Source organism: Pezoporus flaviventris, unplaced genomic scaffold (assembly GCF_033815535.1).
Source record: "Pezoporus flaviventris isolate CSIRO_AGI_PZ_B2104156 unplaced genomic scaffold, CSIRO_AGI_Pfla_v1 ptg000001l, whole genome shotgun sequence".
Lineage (NCBI taxonomy): Eukaryota > Metazoa > Chordata > Aves > Psittaciformes > Psittacidae > Pezoporus > Pezoporus flaviventris.
The window spans coordinates 1,237,535-1,260,465 of NW_026892549.1; the positions used below are offsets into that span (position 1 = coordinate 1,237,535).

Genomic DNA, 22,931 nt, shown 5'->3' on the forward strand with positions numbered 1-22,931 from the left:
TTTGTTTTGTCTTACAGATCTTACCTTCATATATCAATGCGTCATTGGCTTTTGGTTTGCATTGATTTAATCTTTCTTTCCCTTTTCTGCTTTCCCTGTGAACACCTTTTCTTATGTATATTTACAATAAGTTAAAGATCTGAATTTTTCTAAAACTGAATTAATATCTGATGGGTTATTGTTAGACTCCAGTTATTGCAGACCTTTCTGTTATCTGCTTAAATATTTTTGTTACTGCTTTTTGCTTCTCTTTTTTTCTCTCCTTAATGATTTTGCATTGTTGCCACTGCTTTCATAGTCTTTGAAAAGGGTGGTTTTTTTGTCCAGTGTGCATTTGTGTGTATGTCCAGATAAAATCCTCTCTCTTACTCTTGTTTTATAGAGTTACCTGCTTTTAGGTATCCACTAATGTCTTGTAACAAGAATGAATTTTCTTCTATGCTTGCCATGCTATGTAAGTTGCTGTCATTTATGCCAACATTTGCTTTGAGCTATGAAAAGGTCTGCTGTAGAAATTCAGATTTAGGTATTATTATTTGCAAGTAAATATAGTGTCTTGTTCACAGGCACTATTTTTATTTGATTTTTTTTTTAATTTAAAAATCAGAGTGAGCAGTGCTGCACATTATTTTGGTTAAAGGTTAAGTAGGTATATTTGATTAGGTGATCACTTGAGGTTTTGTTATCCTTGCTTACTGTGATTTGTAAGAGGTTGGTTCTTTACAAGTAACACTTTAGAGGTAAAACCATTTTTCCTGGCTCATTCTTCTTGTTATGAAATAAATTTTTATAGTCTTACTTTATATTTTAGCCATTCTGCAGTCTGAAAAATTCTCTGTGAAAACTCACTCTTAATATTTACTTGGCTCTTTGTATCATCTACTTTTTTATAGATAGACATGTCTGAATAGCAATGCTAGCAAATTTTATTTTGGTTCCTGTCATTTTGGTTTAACTTGCTTATGCCTAATATAGCATAATCTCCAATTTAATCTTCACCTGTGGCTGGAATAATTATAGTGCATCTTTCTTCTTTTGAGTTCACATTGTGTCATTTTGCTCTGGTGCAAGAATGGGGAACTATGTATACTTGGACTGATCTACTTTAGTGAAGATTTGTAGGGAATTGATATCCTTGAGATTCCTGCTCTGCTATTGTAACAGGTTTGGACTCCAAGGGTATAAGGCACCTTTCTATAATGATAAAGTGTTACTGTAGAAGTCTGAGTTCCCTACAAAATCAGGCTAAATTAGATTGCTTGCTTCACTATATTTTTTTTCTCAGTTTTTAACATAGCATAGCCTTATGTTCTTAAGTTCTTTTAGATACTACCTTTACTGTTCTCATATGATTAGTTAATGGCTCTTATTGTAGCCATAGCTAAATTTACTCTTTAGAAATTGCACTTATGTTATGAAATTGGATGCCATAGAGACCATTTAATTTCTGCACACTGTATGGCTCCATATTCACGGAACTAAAACACCCTTTCTAGCTTACTTAATAAATACTCATCTCATAGAGTATCTGCTTGCTACCTTCCTCTGCTGTGTGAGGGTAAAGCTTTCTTATTTTATTTTTTCGTTTGTTTCTAGCCTACAAATTTTCTGAATGTGACCAAGCCAGTCATGAGAGATGATAGAACATTTATGCTGGTGTTGTGTGCTTTAATCTATCAGTTACCAAGAGGCAGCTTAACCCTGTTGTGTTTATTACAGGGAAAGTTGTATACATATGGACAATCAGCACAGAGTGTCTGAACAATTGGATTATCATCTGCATGACTTAATTACCTTCAGGCTTTTTTTCATTTGCCATGAGATAGCTAAAAACAATTTCCAAGAATCACCTGGATGTTTTCTTCCATCAGCAGCTTTCACACATTCTGAAAGACTTCCAGGCTCTGTGGAAGGTGGCTGATGGGAAGTGAATCATGAATATAAATCAACATCTCTCCACCCTTATATCCAAAATGCTGTTGCTAGGATATTCTTCTTTGTTTGCTACTCTTATCACATCATCACCTTTTTGAAATTCACTCTCTGTCATCCTTTCTTTAATTACATTCAAATTCAAGCTGCTTGCATCTCTGCGAGACCTAGACATAATCTTATTCTACCTTTGCATCTGCTCTCATATTTTGCTGCCTTTTCTTCTCCAGAGTCTTTCTCTGAGTTCCAGTTTTCTGTTTTGCTTTCTTTTTGTTCTAGATTGTCATCTACTTTGCTGTGTGTTTTGCTAATGCTCCTTTGTAACCATAGCTTAGGGTATGCTTTTTTCCCTTTCTACTGAATGAATATTTTTTTGTTTAAAGAAAAAAAATATTTTTGGCAGCTTCCTTTTTTAGCTTTCTCCCCACCACCACCCTGTTGTTACAGTCCATTGCAAAAATGAGCAGTTAAAACCAGAATCATTTTAATGTTATTAGCTTGTTTTTGGAGTCGCTCTAAATGCTAACAAAAAGTTTGCTAAGAAGTTTAGTTGGTGATTAATTATATTTTTTTTTGATAGAAAGAATTTTGATCAAAAGGGATGATAAAGTGAGAAGTCCCTGAGGTACACAGAGAAATGTAATTGCAGTTTTTCTAGTTTTTTGCTCTCTTTTTTTTTTAATTATTATAAGAAGGAAGTAGAAGGGATAAGAGATAGATGCTCACTCATTAGTTTATGTTCTTCTAATGAGAGATGCCACAGATGAAGTTTAACCATGCCAAGTGCAAGGTCCTACACCTGGGTTGGAGCAATCCCAGGCACAGCTACAGGTTGGGCAAAGATGAGATTCAGAGCAGCCCTGTGGAGAAGGACTTGGGGGTGCTGGTCGATGAGAAAATGAACATGAGCCAGCTTCAGTGTGCGCTTGCAGCCCAGAAAGCCAACCATATCCTGGGCTGCATCAAAAGAAGTGTGACCAGCAGGTCAAAGGAGGTGATCCTGGCCCTCTACTCTGCTCTTGTGAGACCTCACTTGGAGTATTGTGTGCAGTTCTGGTGTCCTCAACATAAAAAGGACATGGAACTGTTGGAACAAGTCCAGAGGAGGGCCATGAGTATGATCAGGGGACTGGAGCACCTCCCGTATGAAGACAGGCTGAGGAAGTTGGGGCTGTTCAGCCTGGAGAAGAGAAGGCTGTGTGGAGACCTCATAGCAGCCTTCCAGTATCTGAAGGGGGACTATAGGAATGCTGGGGAGGGACTCTTCATTAGAGACTGTAGTGATAGGACAAGGGGTAACGGGTTAAAACTTAAACAGGGCAAGTTTAGACTGGATATAAGAAGGAAATTATTTCCTGTTAGGGTGGTGAGGCACTGGAATGGGTTGCCCAGGGAGACTGTGAATGCTCCATCCCTGGCAGTGTTCAAGACCAGGTTGGACGAGGCCTTGGGTGATACTGTTTAGTGTGAGGTGTCCCTGCCCATGGCAGGGGGCTGGAACTAGATGATCTTAAGGTCCTTTCCAACCCTAACTATTCTGTGATTCCAAGAATGAATTCTTTTAGCTGGAGGAACTTGCAGAAGATTTTTCCTAAGATGTCTGGGTGAGATGGTTTAGTGTGAGGTGTCCCTGCCCATGGTAGGGCGGTTTTAACTAGATGATCTTAAGGTCCTTTCCAGCCTTAACTATTCTATGATTCTATGTTTCTTCTTCAACTTGCCTGCCCTTTATGACCCCTGTAGCTCAAATATCTTGAGCTTCCACATATGGTTATTTCAGCTAGGTTAAGGAAGAACATTTAGGGTATTTTTGTTTGGAGATACAACTTCTTTTAACTTTCTTCAAGTGTGGCGGAAGTTTTAAAATGTCTTACAGGATTTATGTATTTCTCTGAAATGCTTACAAGGAAGTGTTACAGAGTAATTAATCCAAAGCCATGAAACACATTTTATGATTAATGTAGTAACACAGCTCATTAAATCATGCATTTTATAAAATTGCACTATCTCACATTCTAAGACAGTTGGATCCAGCACAGAATTAAATACGTGTTTTATAGGGACTTTAGTGAATAATTCTGTGGAAGATTCTCCAAGAGTACTGCTGATACAAAAAACATGGCAAAGGAAATAACTGAACATCTGTTCTGGTTTACCTTTTTGACTCCTGGGGATGAAAAAGATGCAACGAATCAGATGTGGGGAAAAACATTAGTGGTATTTAAGACTTTAAAGGTAATCCCAGTTTGCAAAGTAAGTCAGATTTCCTGGAATCTTGTGTACCATAGCAGCTTGCTTTTTTGTTGTGTTTTGTTTTTGTTGGTTTTGTTTGTTTGCTTGTTTGTTGTTGTTTTTATTTTTTTAATTGACATTTCTGCCTCCTGCTGTGGTGGCACCACGAAGCTGGGGATCATGTTAGCAGCAAAAGTTGGGGTTGTGTCTTGAGACTGTGGGCAGCTCAGGCCAGATGTACTAAACTCACTCTTGCAGGCTTCAATACTTTACAAAGTATTAGAGGGGAGTTTCTTTCCCACAACACTTGGAAGCTATTTCAGGTACTGTTTTGAGGTGCTTGATGTACTTGGGAGTATGTAACTCGGAATATGCTTGAATCATATTTTCAGCTTTTAGTTCTAATGTGCTCTCTTGCATGCACTCTCAGCTGAACTGATTTCTGATTGTAGAGTGGGACCTCTGAATCTTCTTTGAAAGCCTGATCTCTACTTGGGAGCTTGAAATACTCAATAGTAGATGAGTCCTCTGATATGTAGCTAAAAAGCAGTATATAGGAAAGACTTTTTTTTATGCCTCTGAAGTCCAAATTTCTTTCTGAAAAATATGCCAGAAGTACTTTAAAGCTTTCTAGTTCCACTGATGAAATAAATATTGCTTGAAAAGGCTGTTTTCATGAAATCACTATGTAAGAGAGATGGTGCCAGAAACTCTTAGATGCCTAAATGAAGATCCTCAGAAATCCTTTGGAAAATTGTAACTAATTTGTTATTAGCTAGAAAATTAGCAGAATATTAAAGCAAGTAAGCCTGACTGAATGGTGCTGAAAAAGCTGCCTGCCTCCCCTCTGTTCTCAGCATGTGCTCCCAAAGGTGGTCCTGTGTTGGTGTCATGGGTCATATGACACTGGCAAGGAACTAAACCATGAGAAAACACACAAAAAAGGGTCATTCTGTTGGTTTAGCTTTTTGAATGAACTTGCAGGGAAATCATCTGTGTTATCAGAGCAGGGTAGATTTTTCTTCTCTGAGTCAGAAGGATGAATAGTCCACTGCAGCCGAGAAGAGGGAGAGGGGAATAGACTCTCCCTACTTGGTCACAGTGACTGCTTAAAAAATTGAAGAGTTACCTTCCATGATCTTGGATTAAAAATTCTGATTCTTCCTTTGGTAGTCAGGATTACAACAAACCTCATTGTTTATTTAGGGATATGTGTTTAGTTTTCTGCTCTTAAGCACCGTAATAGAATCTCATTGAAAGATTATTTTAATTGGCCCTTAATTATTGTGTTGTTGTTTTTTTTTTAATTGGCTGGTGTTCAAGATATTGTGACAGACAGGGTTTGTTCATAAATGTGTTCCCTGTGTTTCTGATTTTCTGGATAACTTCTATATTGTATACAAAAAGTTAATACCCTCTATATTCCAGAGGTATTTGCTTTCAGGGGTGTTGGGGTATCTGTGTAATGCTCTTGCATTATCATTATAAAAACCTTACCAATTAAAGTTTTCTAGTTTATATAATCAGTAGGTATTGATGATTCTTGATTTGTACTGTGAGTTTCATATATATAAATAAATACATATGAAATATATGTAGTTCTAAACACAGAACTTTGTATACCAGATACAGGAACCTGTAGAAAAGGAATTGGTTCTTTATAATCTGGACTAGTGAGTAACCCATGTAGCACTGTTATGGCTAATTAAGCTATTAATCATCATTTGGAGGTTCATCTTGAGTCTAGAAGAATGTTTAGTTTGGGCTTTGTGTCTTCTGAAAGCCTGTATATGTTGCTGATAGCCCAGTGAGGCTTTGGGGACAATATCTGTTTTCTCTGTATGTCTTATCCACATATGCAATCTTATTTGTAGTTTATACATGTTAAACAAATTCAGCTAGCACAACTTAATTCACAACAATATGCATATTTGATATCTGGGATATTAAAAAACCTTACTGTAAGCAATGAAGAGTTGACTGTTTTACATTGCTTTGACAACTTCAATAACTGTGTGTTTGATTTTTACATTTTAGGAAATAGAATAATGCTAATGAAGCAACAGTTTCCCTGAAGTTCAAGTTTTCAGACTCACTGCCATTATGGGTATGTCTTGTTGTCATGTGTAGGAAAAATTTAATTTGGACACTTTTGATTTCTGTTGAAGACCAGAACCATTAATACCATTCCTAGGAAATAAGTGCTTTTGCTGTGAAACCCAATGCAATGTGTATGGGAAAGGCAGTGTTCAACCTTTCATAATACTTCTGTGTTTTTTCTATTGGAATATAGCACTTTTCCCTCACTATGTGGTAACTTAAAAATTCAGGTAAAATAAGATTCATGGTATTAGGGTACTGGGCAATATCTACTGTGCTCTTAAAAGGTAATGGTTATTTGGAACAAACACCACCACCACCACCCCACCACCCCCAAATTCTATATTAAGAATCTTATTGTGTTGCCTTGTGTCATTGCAGTATAAAGGCAGGACTGTGTAGATGGTCTGTGCTTTTCTAAATATGTAGCATATTCATATTACTTCAAATTTGGTATTAATTTTTCAAGTTGTGCATGCTTTCTAGTGAGTTGACGGTGTTGTTATTATAATCTAACAAACCAACCAAAACATGGTTACTGGTATTGCCTTTGTTTACCTGTTATTGTTACACTAATTTGTCTTAACCTCATGCTTAAAAATCAAGTAGCTGAATCTAGGAATACATCACTCTTTAGATTTCTGATATTCTCCAAAATTTTGTAGGAGAGAAATGGCTACTGGGTCACACTGGATATCCAGCAATCTTTAGATACTTTGCCACGGTTCTTTGATTCTCTTTGTATGAAATATGCTACTGAGCGACCACTGGAAATTCAGTCTCCTCCAACCAACTGCTGGAATAACAGCACTAGAATAGGCTGTAACACCATAAAATAGTTTAACTTTTAATTGTGGCAAGATTTGAATATATTTCAGTGTAAAAAAAGGAATAACTGAGTTGCAAGAATGCCTTCAGTTCTGCTATTAAATATTGCTAATTAGACTTGCTTTAATAGATTTCACATCTTAGTAGTTATGAGTAAAGACAGCATGAGTGATGATTGAAGTTAATAATTTTCAGACCAGCTTTCTGATCTGTTAGGAAACTATTAAACTAGATGCTGGAACTGCACAATTTCCTGATATAAAAGAAATATTTGGTTATATTTGAATAGTGTGTGAAGGAGTTCTCATCACTGGTGAATACCTGAAATATTTGCTTGCTGAGTTTTATTCAAGACCACGTTTGAGAAATACTGTTTTTTGTAAATCACGGTGCTTAGGAATTCTTTAACAAACACATCCTTTGGGAAGTAGTGTGAAGGCATACAATCAACACCTTTTGTCGATAAATTTTGTTATCCAGAGTTCTAGATGCATGTTGAGTATGGTAGCTTTGCTGTGGCAAGGAATTAATATAAAGTATTAGTGACAGATTTCTCTTAATGATGGATGTACAGGATTTTGAACTTCTAAGTGCTTTCCTAAAGGAGCATCCCATATCCAGGGCAAACCATGTCTAGCATGGCCTCAGTCCATCTCAGATGCAGCAGATTTTAATGGTGGGCAGATGGATGAACAGAGGCATTCCTGTGTGTCTTTGCTTTACTGTAGTTTTAATTGCTTTTCAAAAGTGAGGGCATTTTTTGTTTGAATTTTATAGTAAATCAGGTCTTTTGTAGACTAATTAAGCATGCTTTTCAAACACCATCTTCATGATACCTTGTGTGACCAAACACACTGTGGAGATCAAGTCCTAGGAAGCTCCGGAGGACATACAGCTGCAACCCTGCTAAAAGCAGCATACATGATAGAGGACTGAAACTTTCTGGGGTTGTTGTGTGGCAGGATTTGTAGTAGTAACTTTTGCAAAGTCTGGGAAAGTTGTTGGCTGGATTCTTGCACATTTAGTTGCGTTTTGTTTTTTTTTTCACCAGATGTTCCGAGTATAATGTTGCTGAGGGTCTCTAGAAATTTATGCATTATATATTGAATAAAGGTGATGTTTGGAGAGAGCTATTCCACAGGTTGGAATGGTGTCTCTGTATTGTTTAAGAAGTGCCTTATGTTCAGTATGGCCCCTAAGTATGAGAGCAGCACTGGGTAAAACAGGTTTTTCTCTCGTAGAGGCTAGCTATTCCTGCAAGGAGCAGGGAGTTGGACTCTGACCCTTATGGGTCCCTTCCAGGTTGAGATATTCTATGATTATATGATTTATGATTTTGTGTGAACTTGATATCTAAGCTGTATAGCACTGGGTTCAGTGCTCCTGTTTTTCCTAGCCCACCAAAAAAGGCCTATATTTGCAGTCCTAGAGAAGTTTTGGGTTTTTGTTTTATTTGATTGGTTGGTTTGGTTTTGTTTTTTTTTCTGGGGTCGGGTTTTTTGTCCCCCTTTTTTCCTTTTTTTTTTTTTTTTTGTAATTCATGAACTGTCAGCACATGCACAGATGAGGAGCTCTTCTGGGAGTTTGTATATAGTTCCTACATGCATGACAGTACCAGTTCAGTAAAGAACAAAACGATTCAAAAGTACGTGCTTTTATTTTATGAATGGGGGATGGCAGGTCATGATTTCTAGTTACATCTGATCCATGGACATCGAAACAAAGGAGATAAAACTTTTTTTTTTGTTGTTGTTGTCTTGCCTGCCCTTCTCTTACAAATGTTGCCTGAAGTTTTGCAGTTAGCAATCTGTTCTGACTTCAGTTTTTTAAACCTGCCATGTAAGTCTGTTTACTAATTGAGCTGCTTACTTCCTTAAGCATTGTTAATGATAAATAAAATTAAAATGTTTGCAACATGGCAGTATATTTTTTTAAATTTGGCAATTATGTATTAAAGTGTAATATAGTCTTCTAGATTTTAGTGTAATGTTTGCCTAATTGTGAGATGAGACAGTAACGCACTTCAGATTTAACAGCCATTTACACTTCTCTTACCTGGTCTCTTTCTCTGAGCAGATGAGCAGCAAGCTTTGAATTCAATCATGCAGGATTTGGCTGTGCTTCATAAGGCCAGTCGTCCTGTATTGCCCCAGCAAGAAACAGGAAAACCAAAGTCATCTTCACCTAAAAAACAGGTAATCTTCAATACCTTTACTAACCTATTGAACATGGAATGTCCTGCTTTGACTTCCATAATTATTTTTCTTGTCCGACCAGTGAGCGTACCAGAATGAGCTATTAGTCTCTGACATGTACTGCCATTTTCTTTGTTCTGGTTTTTAAATTAGCAGCAAAATGAAATGGTGGCATTTCAGACCAGATGATAGCGTTTGCCTAAATTAATTTGATCCTGATAAATTGAAGATTATAGGAGTATTTTGACGTTATTGACATTAGATTGCTTATTTTTCGTTGTTTTTTGATAGGTATTGGAATGTTTAAAAGGTCAAGGTGTTCTAGTATCTCTTATTTGGAATGCATTGTTAGAATGAATTTTATATATATATTAGATTGCCCAGTTGTCAGATTTTTCTTAAAAAAAGAATGTCAGTATAGCAGCAGAAACATACGTTCATTTACTGTATCTTTGGCCTTGATTTTTTTTTTTTGTTTGCTCATAAACTGAAAATGTGAGTTCTTTTCAGCTGTATTTGTTTTTCTGCAGATGCTGCGCGCAGATAGAAAAGTGGTAAATACTTAGCTGATATGTTTGAACTGTTATATAGAGAAATTAGGAGAGGATGTAGATTTTTTGACCCAAATTCTAATAGCCCTTTTGAGTTACCTGTATGTTTATTTGGTCATTTAATTGACAGGCCAATATTTCATGAAACTTCACTTTTTGCAGTCTTGTTTTAACCTGTTGAAGGCCAGAGCATTTGAATATATTTGGCTCTTAAACTGTCAAAAAACAATGGCTTTTTTTTTTTTTCATTCTGTGCTTTAAAAGCTGTATTAGTTCAGTATATAACACAATGGTGCTTTGCTCACGTCATCTAAATCACTTCTGAGCTGTGACTTTAAACAGTGTAGTGACGTGCATATTGATCCCACGTGATTTGAACGTAATACTTGTTTAGAAATTTAGAAGAAAAACAGTTGATCCGTTTCCGAGTTTAAATGTGGTAGTGGTAAGAGGGAGATACATGTTTGTCATTTAAATTTTTGAATTTGGAATGTAATCACTTGTGAATTGATTAATTCTTTTGGAACATGCAACATTGTTATTTGGATATAATCTCTGTGGTTCAGTGCTTTTTTGGTTGTGTTTTTTTTTTTCCTGCAATAGTGAATACAATTTGATTCTTAAAATTATGATTATTTTTTTTTTAACAATTTTATTTCCATGTAACTTCAGATATTTACAGGTATCTTTGTTACTGGGAGGTTGATTGCACGAATGCTGGCTTAATTACATGTGTGGGTTTCTATGGTAATGCTTATGAAACAAGATATGTTTCTCAAGCCTGGAAGGCTCAGCTCTGAAGCGTACATAAAAACCTGTTATGGTAGAACCTACCTGCCTGTTCATGATAGGTAATTCTTTGGTAATCAGTTCCATGCTGAATTTGAAATAATGAATCTGTTATATTGCTAAAATATATTGGTAGAAAATAGTGGTTTTACTTTCAGAAGAATTTGTTGTACTTCAGAACTTTTTTTCTTATGCACTTTAAGCCTCTATCAGAAAACCCTAGCAGAAGTAGCTTGTTAAAATGCTTGCTATATTGGAAAGGACAGAAAATTAATATGGGCTGCTTAAGGATTTTACTTGTGATGTAGGATTATTGAATGTGATTTCATGACCTTCACTAAAGGACGTAGTAACTAACTAGTAGTGGTTTCTTTGTCTCTTCTTACAGAATGATGTCAGAGTCAAATTTGAACATCGAGGTGAAAAAAGGTAAGGTGGTACCACAGGAAACAATCTTGCCTTTTAATTATTTATAGAATTTTGTTGTGTTCTTATAAAGTGTTAAATAAACTGTGCAAAGTGTTTCAGATCTCTTAGTGTATTTAATTTGAGCTTAAGTCTAATTTGGATATGAACACAATTTAAGGAGAATCTGTTTAAAATGTGGGCTCTAAGTGTACATAAATGCAGAAATGTCTTACTGTAGCTGTTGCATGTAATATCCTTTATTTTTTTACCCTTCAGATAGATGTTTGTAGCCTAGAACAATCACTTGGATCATTAGCATAGATTTCAAATAAGACTAGTCCAGCAAATAAATATTTTTGCTACATCATGTGCATAATAAATGCACAATAATATATTGTTACTGTAGCACCCAGGATAAGAAGCCTATATCTTAAAGCCCAGTATTGCATTGTACTTTGGAAAAAACAGTCTGAGAACTGTAATAGAAAAATCGATAGACTTCAGATTGTTTTCATTGATAATTTTGAACAATCAGCTTTTACTTTCATTTTGTGTATGGGAGGTGAATGATGTACATGCTTAAATTATACAAACATCCATATATATCTTTGCTGGCTGCTCAAAAGCTTTTCCAGAAGTTGATCTACAATTCTGTGCAAAGCTCATTTGTGGGCAACTCATTCTGTCTGTGTCTTTCTGAAAGCATAAAATCTTCTACCTACCTACAGAGAAGTGGTTATAGAATATGATCTTTGAAAACGTGTACTGAACAGGAAATAATATCCTGGTCATGCTGTTTTTCAATGGAAATGGTAAATTCCTTAGGATGGCTTCAGAATGCTATGCTGCTTCTGGGCAGTCCCTAGTTCAGTGTGCGAAAGATCATATGCTGATTATAGGACGTGCCCTGTCTTTACATGGGGTAGTAAAATAGCATTAAGTTCCCTAGGTATTAACATTCTTCAGCTTCTTTCTATCACTTTTGTGAACATAACATGTAACAGTGCATTGGTAATGGTTGAGTGCTATGAGTAATTTGGAGAAAATAAGTCTTTTCAAAAGCTTTGAAAATTGAGGACTCTTATCTAGTAATTCATGTGAAGTAAGTGGCAGCGTGAGTATAAACCAGAGGTGTTACTCATTGCCAGTCTGCACAGACAGTACATTCTTGCAGTTTGTTAATTCACTTTCACAGTGGACTAAATTAATCAGTTCAGTATGAATGCAAGTATAAAGTAAGTGTATAGGAAGATATCGTTCCCAAGCTTTTATCCTGATGGCCTAGCTCTGGTTTGGAGTGTCCCAAGTAATTTGAGCCTGGTTGCCCAGGGGCTTGTTGCTCAGCATGCTTTGTAGTACTCTGTTGCCTGAACATATAGATCTAAAGATAAAATAATGAAATTATGCAAGAAAAATAAGTTATGCAATGGCTTTCTCACTAGTTTTGAAAAGGGAAATGGAAGAGAGAAGTTATTCTAGAATTTGTTTCACTAGTGAACATGGCACTCTGTACCAAGGAGTGGGAAGTGTGATGGGCAGAGCTCCAGGCATGCTAAATAAATTAACTGCAGTGAGAACTGGTGTTTGTTTGGGGTTTAAGGTTTTTGTGGGGGGTTTTGGTATTTTGGTTTAGGTTTGTTTTTGCAGTTTTGGTTTTTGGTGGTTGGTTGTTTGTTTTTCTTGTTTTTTTTTCTTTTGGTGTGGGTTATTTGTTTTTTTTGTTGGTTTCTTTTTTCAAAATAATAATTTTGAAAAATAATAATTTTGAAAAATTATGATTTTGAAAAATAATAATAGGTTTTTTTAATTGCAAGTGGCCTGGCTTCTAGCTTTACTTCAGGGAGAAATACTGTTCCCTAACCAGTGTACTACCTGAAACACTGATGAAAGCTTTTCTGCTTCACAAAATTGGAGTGCTGTTTCTTTTTTGAATGTACCTCACTAGGTTAGTCACTTCTAAAAGTGTTTTTTCTTTAATGGTGGTGTGTCTCAAATAATACAATAGTTTTCTATAGTAAAGGCCAGTTACAGGCATTTTAGGTTATGTATTTTGTGAGACATTGAGTTATAAAAAAATCTGAATTGTTGACCTACAACTGCCCCATTCGTACAGAAACACACTTGAAGCACAGATGGTGGTGGACTCAGCAGTTCAAGCATGTAATTCATTATGGTGAAAATGGTGACATTCAGTTACCTTCCTCACATAAGATACTCTTTTGAATTTCCCAAAAATGGGGACCGTAGGAGTAATTATTTTCTGATACTTAGGCTTGCCAGTCTGTGGTACTCATTGTCTTAGTTTTCTGAAGTGTAAAAAGTTTTAGAGGTTTCTAAGAACTTGCCTCTGGAATGGAGGCAGGCAAAGCATTAGGTTAAGAAAGAAGCCATTTTCAAGCAAGTAAAATAGTCATAGTGAGATCTAATGTTATGTGTGATTACCCTTATAACTTTCTCACTGCTTTACTCTCCTTTTTAAAATAACTCAAAATACGGAGGTCAGTGAATAAAAGCATAGCCTCTTATGGTCTTCCCAGTAATAAATTCAATTTTGACCTCATTCTTGAGTAATGAGGTATCAGATTTTCATAAGTAACAGACAAAAATTCTTTACAACTTGAATTGTGTTTCAGGATCCTGCAATTACCACGGCCTGTTAAACTTGAAGATCTTGCAGCTAAAGCTAAAGTTGCCTTTGGACAGACTATGGATTTACATTACAGCAATAATGAGGTAATATTCTGTGTCTTGTAAGTTCTCAGCAGCTTGTACATTGATTATTTTAAGGCTGAAATTTCCTCACGTAAGCAGTGAGAACCACTCCCATGACAAAAAAACCCAGATTCCTAATGTGTGTATTCTCAAATATGTAAGGCTTGTCGAAATTGGGATGAACAGGAGATGCATGAAATGTTTTATGAGAAGAGTCATATCTTAGTGAATTACCTCTCAGACTTGATTGGGAATGGATAAATTGTCTTCCTGCTCTGCTACAGTCCTGTTTCATCACTTTGGAAAAGTCTTTATTGCTTTGAGCTTTGTCATGTTTGTAAACTTGAAATAACATTTATCCTTTCTTGTATAGTTTTGTGGGTTTTTTTTTTTCTTTAAGGTTTAATCTTGTTCAGTAATTGCTAGAATGCTGCATTTAGTAATGTATAGATTGGAGAACTAGGCTTAATTGTTGCTCCTCTTAAAGTAGCTGGTTCATAAATATTTCTTGGCAACAGTTCCAGTGCCATTAAGCCACTTATGCCTGATCAATATTGCTTCCAGCTTTCCTTTAGAAGTAGAGATGGAATCAGTAATGGGAAATACATTTGCAGATGCAGGATCCTTTCTTAGGAGTTACTTCTGGTTTTTGAATTGAGTCAGCAAAGTGCATGGAGGATTATGTGTGCTTGGTTATGCACAACATAATTGCTGCATCTGATCTGCATCTTTGCAGAAGAAAATGCCTGTAATTGCTGTTTGTTGGTTATTCAGTACCTTACCAGGCACTTCTGTGAAACTGATGCTCAAAATGAAGAATTCCAGCACAAGTCTTTTGGAGATTAGGTTGGTCAGAAGAAAAGTCCATTCATGATACTTTAACCTCGGCTCCTTCCTCTGATAGGTTTTGAGGCATTTAAGCAGGTTTTCTGCATGTCAACTTCTACACTAGTTGGCAAATAATCCTATAACCTTTCAGAAATGTGATGCTAATTACCTGTCATTAGCATTAAAACTGCAACTTAAAATGAAGAGTGTATGTATGTTATGAAGACCATCCCCCATTCCCATTTCTTTTTTGTATAAAAATACTGTATTTCAGTTGATGTTGTGTTTGAGCAACATTGAGACTATTACAAGTAGAATACATTTTTTAAAACTACATTGCCTTGTTCTTTTGTTCCAACAAGCAGAAATTATAACTTACGCTCCTGAAACATAAGCCAAATTTTAATTGTTACAGAACTCAAGTGTGCTTTAACAGCATAACATTTTCTGTTCTAAAGATACATGTGTGCCAAGTTAATTCTTATTAATTAGATTCAGGTAAGAGTTTTGTGAGGACTACAGTTGTTCCATGTGAATCACATCATGCCTGATAGAATTCCTTAAAAACTCTGTTTTTTCAATGGAGAAATTCTTAGTGATGCAACTTCAAACCTGTATACAAAAATGTACTTTATGCCCTGCAAAATAGGTCTTTCTTTATTTTAGACTTGCATTAATTTAGGCAATGGCAGATACATTGACACTGTTGCACATGTTTCTGTGAAAGTTGTAGGATATTAAGTTGTGCATATGTAAAATGGTTGTTCTTTCATTGTGAATGTTTGTTCCACCATGCTGTGCTATTGAAGGCATCAGAAGGAAGAGTTAAGGTTAAACTTCAGATATTTTGGTGCTAACTTGGGGCATCATTTAATACATTTTCCTTTCAAGTTCTCTTGAATGAAAGGAAAGGTAGAATCAGTTTATTAGTTTCTCTGCACTTCCTGATTTTTTTTTTTTCCTTGTATCCTTGTTTAAGATCTTGTCTTGTTTAAGACTTTTTTTTGTTTTTTTTTCCCATTTTTGTAGCTTGTAATTCCATTAACCACACAGGATGACCTGGACAAAGCTGTTGAACTGCTTGACCGTAGCGTTCATATGAAGAGTCTCAAGATATTGCTTGTAATACATGGAAATACACAGGTATGAGTTGATGTGCTAAATGTCTTTTTCCTCAGTTTTCGTATAGAAATTTTATTTTTTTTTCATATAGAAATTTGTATTTTTTTCTTCAAAATGACGTTTTTCTAATTGAAAATATTACTGATTGCTTCTTCAGTGCACTTCAAGTATCTTAGTGTTTTATATTGACTTGGTTTTAACTTATTCCTAGATCCTATTCCTTCCTCTCTATTTGTTTGCCTTTCCTACATAGTTAGAAAAGTGTTCCTTAATAGGATGATGATGTGATACAAGTTTGAGAAGCACATAGAATTTAAGTAATTGTAGTTACTTGAAGCTGTTCCTTAAATCCTATGTTGTTGATGCTCCTTTGTGGCAAGTTAAATGTTTGTTGTAGCAAACAGTAGTAGTGGAGTATGGGCTAAATACTGAGTTATTTTGGTAATACCTAACACATCATGGCCATGGTATTGATAGGATTTGTGTACTAGTACATTGTGAAAATGATCTTTAAATATTAAGAATGAGCTACTAAAGATTAATTTTTATATAAATTGGCAAGCTGCTTTTTGACTGCTTGAAAAAAAGGAATGTGCTGCACAAAGTCTGTAAAGTTAGTGGAGTATTTTCATTGCTAGGAGTATGAAGTAATAGCTGCAGGTTATAATATGTATGCATTTTCAGTCACCCAGTGTAAATAATGTCGAACCCTTGCCCTCACTGGAAGATTTAGACAATACAGTGTTTGTGACAGACAGAAAAAGGCGATTGTCTGTAATAGGTAAGCTACATATTTTAATATCTTTAATTGTAAAACCTTTCTTTTTGTAATAGTCTCTTTATTAAGATCTTGCTATCAACACAAACTATTTGAATTTCTCAGTGATTCTAATATAGAGTTGTACTTGGGGAGGTGGATTTTGAATTTTTAGTCAAAGGTGTTTTAAATATATATATATATTTATCCCAAGGAAATGAATCTATGTAGAATTATTTAAGATAACTGATGGGTATCCCAAAAAGTTGATGTTAGTACTCCCTTTTATTTTCAGGAACAGGAAAGAGTTTCTGAAAAAAGAATCTGTTAGTTTATATGGCAGTGAATTTCCTTGCTCAATTTAGGACTTGTATGTTTTTCATCTTAATGTGTGAACATTTTTTAAGATACTTTTGGCATTGATATAACCTTTTTGTTTATTCATGTTTAAAATCTGGTGTAATATTAACTTCCAAATTTAATTATAAAACTGGAGAGTTTAATGAATAATTTTCAGACAATTTATTATGCATTTATTATGAATAGAAGTATTCATATTCTTGCAGACCTAATATTCTACAAGGAAAAATTGAAATTCTCAAGAGCTGGAAGGAATGAGTTGACATGGGTGAAAGGGTTTGGATCTTTACTTGTTTCAAAAGAAGAAATGCACACAGCTGGATGTGGAGGGAAATTATATTTCTGTTCCTATAGAACCAATATTCTTTTTAAAGCCATTGAGGCAACCCTGCTCCATACTTTTCATAATTCCTGGATTACAGATTTTAAATGCTATATATAAGTATTGCATAGGCATTTGGGAAATTTCTAAAGCAAGCAGTGAGCCAGGCAGGCTCAGTGCCTATGAAGCATTTGAATAAAGCCCCTGGGTTCTGGGTTATTGAAGAGACTCTAACTAGCCCTTTTCTTTCAAAAGTTTCTAATACTCGTGACAGAAGTTCACCTCCCCCAGGATACATTCCAGATGAGCTGCATCAGGTGGCCCGAAATGGGTCCTTCACCAGTATCAACAGTGAGGGTGAATTCATTCCAGAAAGCATGGATCAGGTGTGTATGTGATTTATTAAAATTAAAGTTTTTGTTAGTTTGATCTATTAAATACTGCTATTCAAGAAGGGTGTGGAATTGTTGGAAAAAAACAGCTAAGAAGTGACAACCCTAGAACATAATTTGTGAGAAAAGGTTAAAATAATTATGGTTTAGTCTCGTAAAACCTGTTTTAAACTCTGTAAGTCTCTTCAGTTATTTAAATATTTTCCTACAAGGAGAAAGATAATATTCTTCATTTCCATGATAGTTGAGTGAGGTAATGATATAAATTACAGCAAGAGATGTCTACATTAGAAAACACAACCCCCTTTATTTTAATGAGAAGTATCTGTAAGCAAGACAAGTTGTACAACTTTCCCAGGTGATTAGAAGAGTTTTTAAAGAAGAGTTTGGATCTGGGTTGATACTCTGGTGGTGTAGAGGCAAAGGGATGGAGATGGGTCTGGTACCAAGAACCTTTGAAATAATTTCCACAGTCATGTTTTTGTGTGAGGATCACTGTATGCTTTTTTGTTCTTATTCACCTGCATTATTGGTGTGGGATTCATCAGCACACTTAGCATGAATAAAATGCTCTCTGAGTATCAAAATTGCCCTTAAAAACAGAAGGAAAAGATGGAGGAATGTAATGGCTCACAGAACTGGCAATAGAGAAAGAGTTATTTAAGGAGGAAGAAAAAATAAGGCTGCATACCCAAATCACATTAAGTTCTTGTTGACATTGGCGCTGTATTCACAAATGGCAACAGGCAATGGTTTTTATGAGCTGACTAAATGAGACACAGATGATAGAATAAAAATAGAGGGGGAGAGACTGTGCAATTTGTTGCACAATTTTAATGACTGAGCTGGGAATAGAGACTGAATCTCCTAATTTCTAGACCAAGGTGCTATTCATTAGCATATCCATGTGGTCAGATCCAGCCCAGATCATTCAGTGGAATGATTGCTTTTGGCCTGGGCAAAGTAATTTTTGGTCACTGGTCAGACAGACAGATGATCTCTGAGGCCCAGGGTGTCCTTTTACTCCAGAGTATTCAAGGTTACAGCCTGGCATGTATGCATGGCTGTGTAAGCTGTCAGCAGTATTTAAATACAGGAATGTTACTTTCATGGGAAGCCAGGATAGTTCAACCTAAGAAGCCTCAAGGGCCAGATTGGGGCGTTACAAACTCACAACCTTGGTTTGCTTCCTTTCCCTTAAGTTGCCAAATCACATTGGCAAGTGTTGACCATGCTGTCTACATCTGTCACAGCCTGCCTTACAAAGACAAGAAGGGAATTTTTGAGTGGAGGGCTTTGCTCTGCTTTCCTGTTGATCTGCATGAGCCCAGCTATTCACACTCTGACAGCCTACCTCACACTTTCTCTGCAGAAGAGATGATGGGTTAAAGTGGGTCATGGTCTGCTAGTTTTAACATACTGCATTGTTGATGTTGTTGATTGGTGCTTGGCAAAGTATGTGCCCAGGACTTTTAAGATGCAGCACAGACCATAAAAATTGGAGGGTAACTGTTCAATTTACAGCAAAATACTGGTGTTCAATTCACAGAAAATAATAGATCTTATATAATAGCCAAAGGAAACTTTATTTTAGGAAGCAACTCATTTTAAGACAACAGATGAGCTTTCCTCTCTGTTTTTGAAAAGGTAAAATTGTCGCATTTAATAGTTCAAAATTTAGATTCTGTTTTCACTTCTGCAAAATGAATCTGTGAAACATTTCAGATTGCTTTACTGCAAAAGAGAAGGGAGTGATGTTTGTCATTAAACTTAGCACAGGTAGTGTGAGATAAAATAGATGTCAGCCATAGAAATGGCTGGTAAACAAGAGTATGCTCATGATAATCAATTTCTTTTTCTCTGGATTAGAGTTTAAGAAGCCAAGTTTTGTTTTCATTATGTAATGGATCTGGCCTAGATAGGTTTGGCTTCTTCAGACTGATACCTGGCAGGTTTCATACAGCTCATGAACATTGATTACTAGATCATCAGATGTGTTTGGGAGGGAAATAATATGTCTTTGATGTTTTTGTAAACTCCAGTTTCACATGAAAGTTTAGTTTATTTGGAAAACGGAGTGTGTTTATGTATTTTATGAATTCTTCCTCTTTCTCCTTCAATTTTCTCTTCAGTTCTATTTAGAAGTAACTCAGTTGGAGTCCTAACTAGAGATGTTAACAGCATTTTAGAGTATTTGATTTCAGCTGGTTTCTGTGACTCCTAGCTGGCAAAGTTTGAGCCATTACAGAAACTATATAAATTGTAAGCTCACAATCTGTCACGTTTGAGATTCTTTTTTCTTTTTTTTCTTTGACATTATTTTTTTTAACAGTCTCAGCTTTTTATCCTTTAAAGGACTTACTTTTGTTACTCTGTTTAGCTACCCTTATGCAGATGTTGCCATAATATTAAAAGACAGTGGTGTGTTCAGGAAGAATGTAGCAGTACAGCTTATGTACAAAGCATGATAGAAGATGAAATACCTTAACTAAATTTTATTTAGAAGTGAGAAGAATGAAAGAGTCCTTTCAGGATTGCAGAATGCAGTGCAGGTTCAACTATGGCAGCTAACTTTAGTAATTAATTTTTCTGGTTTGTTAAGTGTTTCAAAGCAGAAACCTTCATTTAAAACCAACCAACACACAAGCAAAAACAACAAACCCAACCCAAATGCAAACAACTTGAACTTGCTGGTCTTTCTCTGTTTGTTATTTATTAGATGCTGGATCCACTGTCTTTGAGCAGTCCTGAAAACTCTGGCTCGGGAAGCTGTCCCTCACTTGACAGCCCTTTAGATGGGTAAAAGTTACTTGCATTCATTATTCATCTTGATTAGATTGCATAATGTATCTGTTGTAACATGTAATAACTCTCCAGTGACAGCTTTTACTGAACTTCTTCCAGAAACTCTTCTGCAAGTTACAGAACATTGATAAAAGCTCATTGAAACTTAATTGCTTACTAACACATGGAAAATAGAATTATTTGTTTTTTTAGTAAATTGTATTTCAAACACAGAAATTTAGACTTTAAATCCTACAAAAATGTACTGAAGGTTTTTACTCAATTTTGCCCATTTTATATATATGTGAATCATATTCCATGGCAGTGAGCCACCCCATCAGACTTTAATTTCTTAGGTACTGTCCACAGTTTCTCAGCCACCAGGTAAGCCAAACAAAACATACTCCTGTTTCGCTTATGGTTGGTCAGACAAATAATAATTGGGTCTTACGTTGTGCAGATTTGCTCTTCTTTATTTGGAACTGCTATACAAATAATACTGCTAAATAAATATTTAATTGATAGATAAAAAGTTGGAAATCATTACCTATGGCAATTAGAGCTACAGTATTGCATAATAACATTTCATTTGAGGATATGTGATCTGAGGACACAGATCCATTTAATCTAATAAATTTTTGAGTTAAATAACTAGTCTCTATTTCACAAGTAAGAGAACAATACATGCAAAAAGTATTTTGTGATTAGAGTGTGATAGGTTATACACACAGGGTGTTTGATGCAGCTACACAGCATAGCAATTCTACCAAATTGCCAAACTTTTAGGGTTTTGTGCGGTAAGGTGAGTGCCAGAAGGGGAAACAAAACCATCTTAATTCAACTCCTGTTTCTCCAAAACTTCTTTTTGTTGTTTATTATTTACTTTTGTCACCTCTACTTAGTTTGTTTTCCTTCTTTTTTTTTTTTTTATTCAAGTATTTCCTACAAAGATGTAGGTTTTGTGTCTCCATTTAGCTTCTGTTACCCATTAGAGAAATTCTTGCCAGAGAAAGGAGGACATTGTTTTGGTATATTTATCGGTTGCTCTGACTGGCAATCCCATCCATTCCTTTTGGTGGCTGGGAGTTACATACCAGCTGTAGGTAAGAAATGATATGATCGTATAAGAGCCAAAAAATTCTTCATCATTCTATAACTCAATAAAATTACTCTCTTAATCCTATGAATTCCATGGAGAGAAAAGGAACTATTTTGAGACATTAAAAGGTTCTACATTTCTTTGTTTCGATTTCCTCAAGAGTTTTTGTAGGCTATGTAAGACATTTTGCCAGTCTATAAAACTTTGCGTTTAGCCATAAAGGTGTTAAACACTACAGTGCTCCTTTGTGGCTTTACTTGTGATAATTCATGTTTTTACTAATACCATTGCTCATTAACAATCTGTTGCTTTCTTACTACATTAAGCTCATCAAGCAAACTTTTCCATTGTTACTGATCTTGAATTGTTATTGATACCTACTAGATTTTATTCTCAAAATTGGGTTCCACATTTGTAAACCAGTGCAGCAACTTGTATAACAGTAATTTTTCATCAGTCATAAAGAACTTTGAAACAGTAAGATAAAATCAAGTACCAGATTAACATTTTTTAGATACTGTGTGTTTTCACGCTTCCAGAGACAACTATCCCAAATCTCGGATGCCAAGAGCCCAGAGCTATCCAGATAATCATCAGGAGTTCTCAGGTAGGCAAAAATCACTGAATATACTATCTAGAATTATTATTCTTGTAAATAAGGGCTTAGAAGGGAACTTCACACTGAGAAGTATTGTATTACACAAACTTAATATGGTAGGAGAAAACAAAGTCACAGAATCCAATCCCAACACACAGAGTAAAATATATGATGAAATATAATATCTTCCAAATGTTTTTTTTCTTCCTGGATTATGTGTAATACCACTGTTAGTGTGCGAAGTATTAACTGTGTGCTTCTCTGAAAAGAACAAATGATGCAGTGGGGCACACAACAGTTGTTAAACTGGACTGTAATATCCATGTCGAAGTTTGCACATAACCTTGGTTAACTTATTTAATTTTGAAGTGTTGTGGTTTAACTCCAGCAGGGAGCTAAGCACCACACAGCTGCATGCTCTCTCTCCTGCAGTGGGATAAGGGAGAGAATTGGAAGGGTGAAAGTGAGAAAACTTGTGGGTTTAGATAAAGGCAACTTAATAGGGAAGGCAAAGGCTGTGCATGCAAGCAAAACAAAACAAAGAATTCAGTCACCATTTCCCGTTGGCAGACAGATGTCCTGCTTTCCTGGAAATGGCTAAACTTCATTACATGTAATGGTTGCTTGGGAAGGCAAACACCATGACTCTGAACATGCCCCCTTCCTGCTTCTTTCTCCCAGCTTTTATTGCTGAGCACAACCTCATGTGGTATGGAATATCCCTTGGCTCAGCCGGGGTCACCTGTTGCAGTTGTCCCTTCCCAACTTCTTGTGCACCCCCAGCCTGCTCACTGGTGGGGTGGTGTGACAAGCCAACAAATAAAAGAAGCCTTGATGCTGTATAAACATGGTTCAGCAATAACTAAAATATCTCTGTTATCAGTGCTGGTTTGGCCAGAAATCCAAAACATAGCACCATATA

General features: G+C 35.8%; 1 protein-coding gene across 3 annotated transcripts in view; it reads left to right on the forward strand.

Annotated features, from left to right (window-relative positions):
• MAP3K2 (mitogen-activated protein kinase kinase kinase 2) overlaps positions 1-22,931 on the forward strand; it is a 54,874-nt gene that overhangs the window by 14,324 nt on the left and 17,619 nt on the right. For all 3 annotated transcript variants that reach the window (XM_061460089.1, XM_061460245.1, XM_061460168.1), the window contains 9 exons: positions 6,202-6,271; positions 9,169-9,287; positions 11,016-11,056; positions 13,669-13,768; positions 15,605-15,718; positions 16,382-16,478; positions 17,392-17,522; positions 20,248-20,327; positions 21,951-22,018. In XM_061460089.1, the coding sequence (XP_061316073.1) occupies positions 6,268-6,271; positions 9,169-9,287; positions 11,016-11,056; positions 13,669-13,768; positions 15,605-15,718; positions 16,382-16,478; positions 17,392-17,522; positions 20,248-20,327; positions 21,951-22,018 (754 nt within the window). In that variant the 5' untranslated portion in view covers positions 6,202-6,267. The remainder of the gene's footprint in view (positions 1-6,201; positions 6,272-9,168; positions 9,288-11,015; positions 11,057-13,668; positions 13,769-15,604; positions 15,719-16,381; positions 16,479-17,391; positions 17,523-20,247; positions 20,328-21,950; positions 22,019-22,931) is intronic.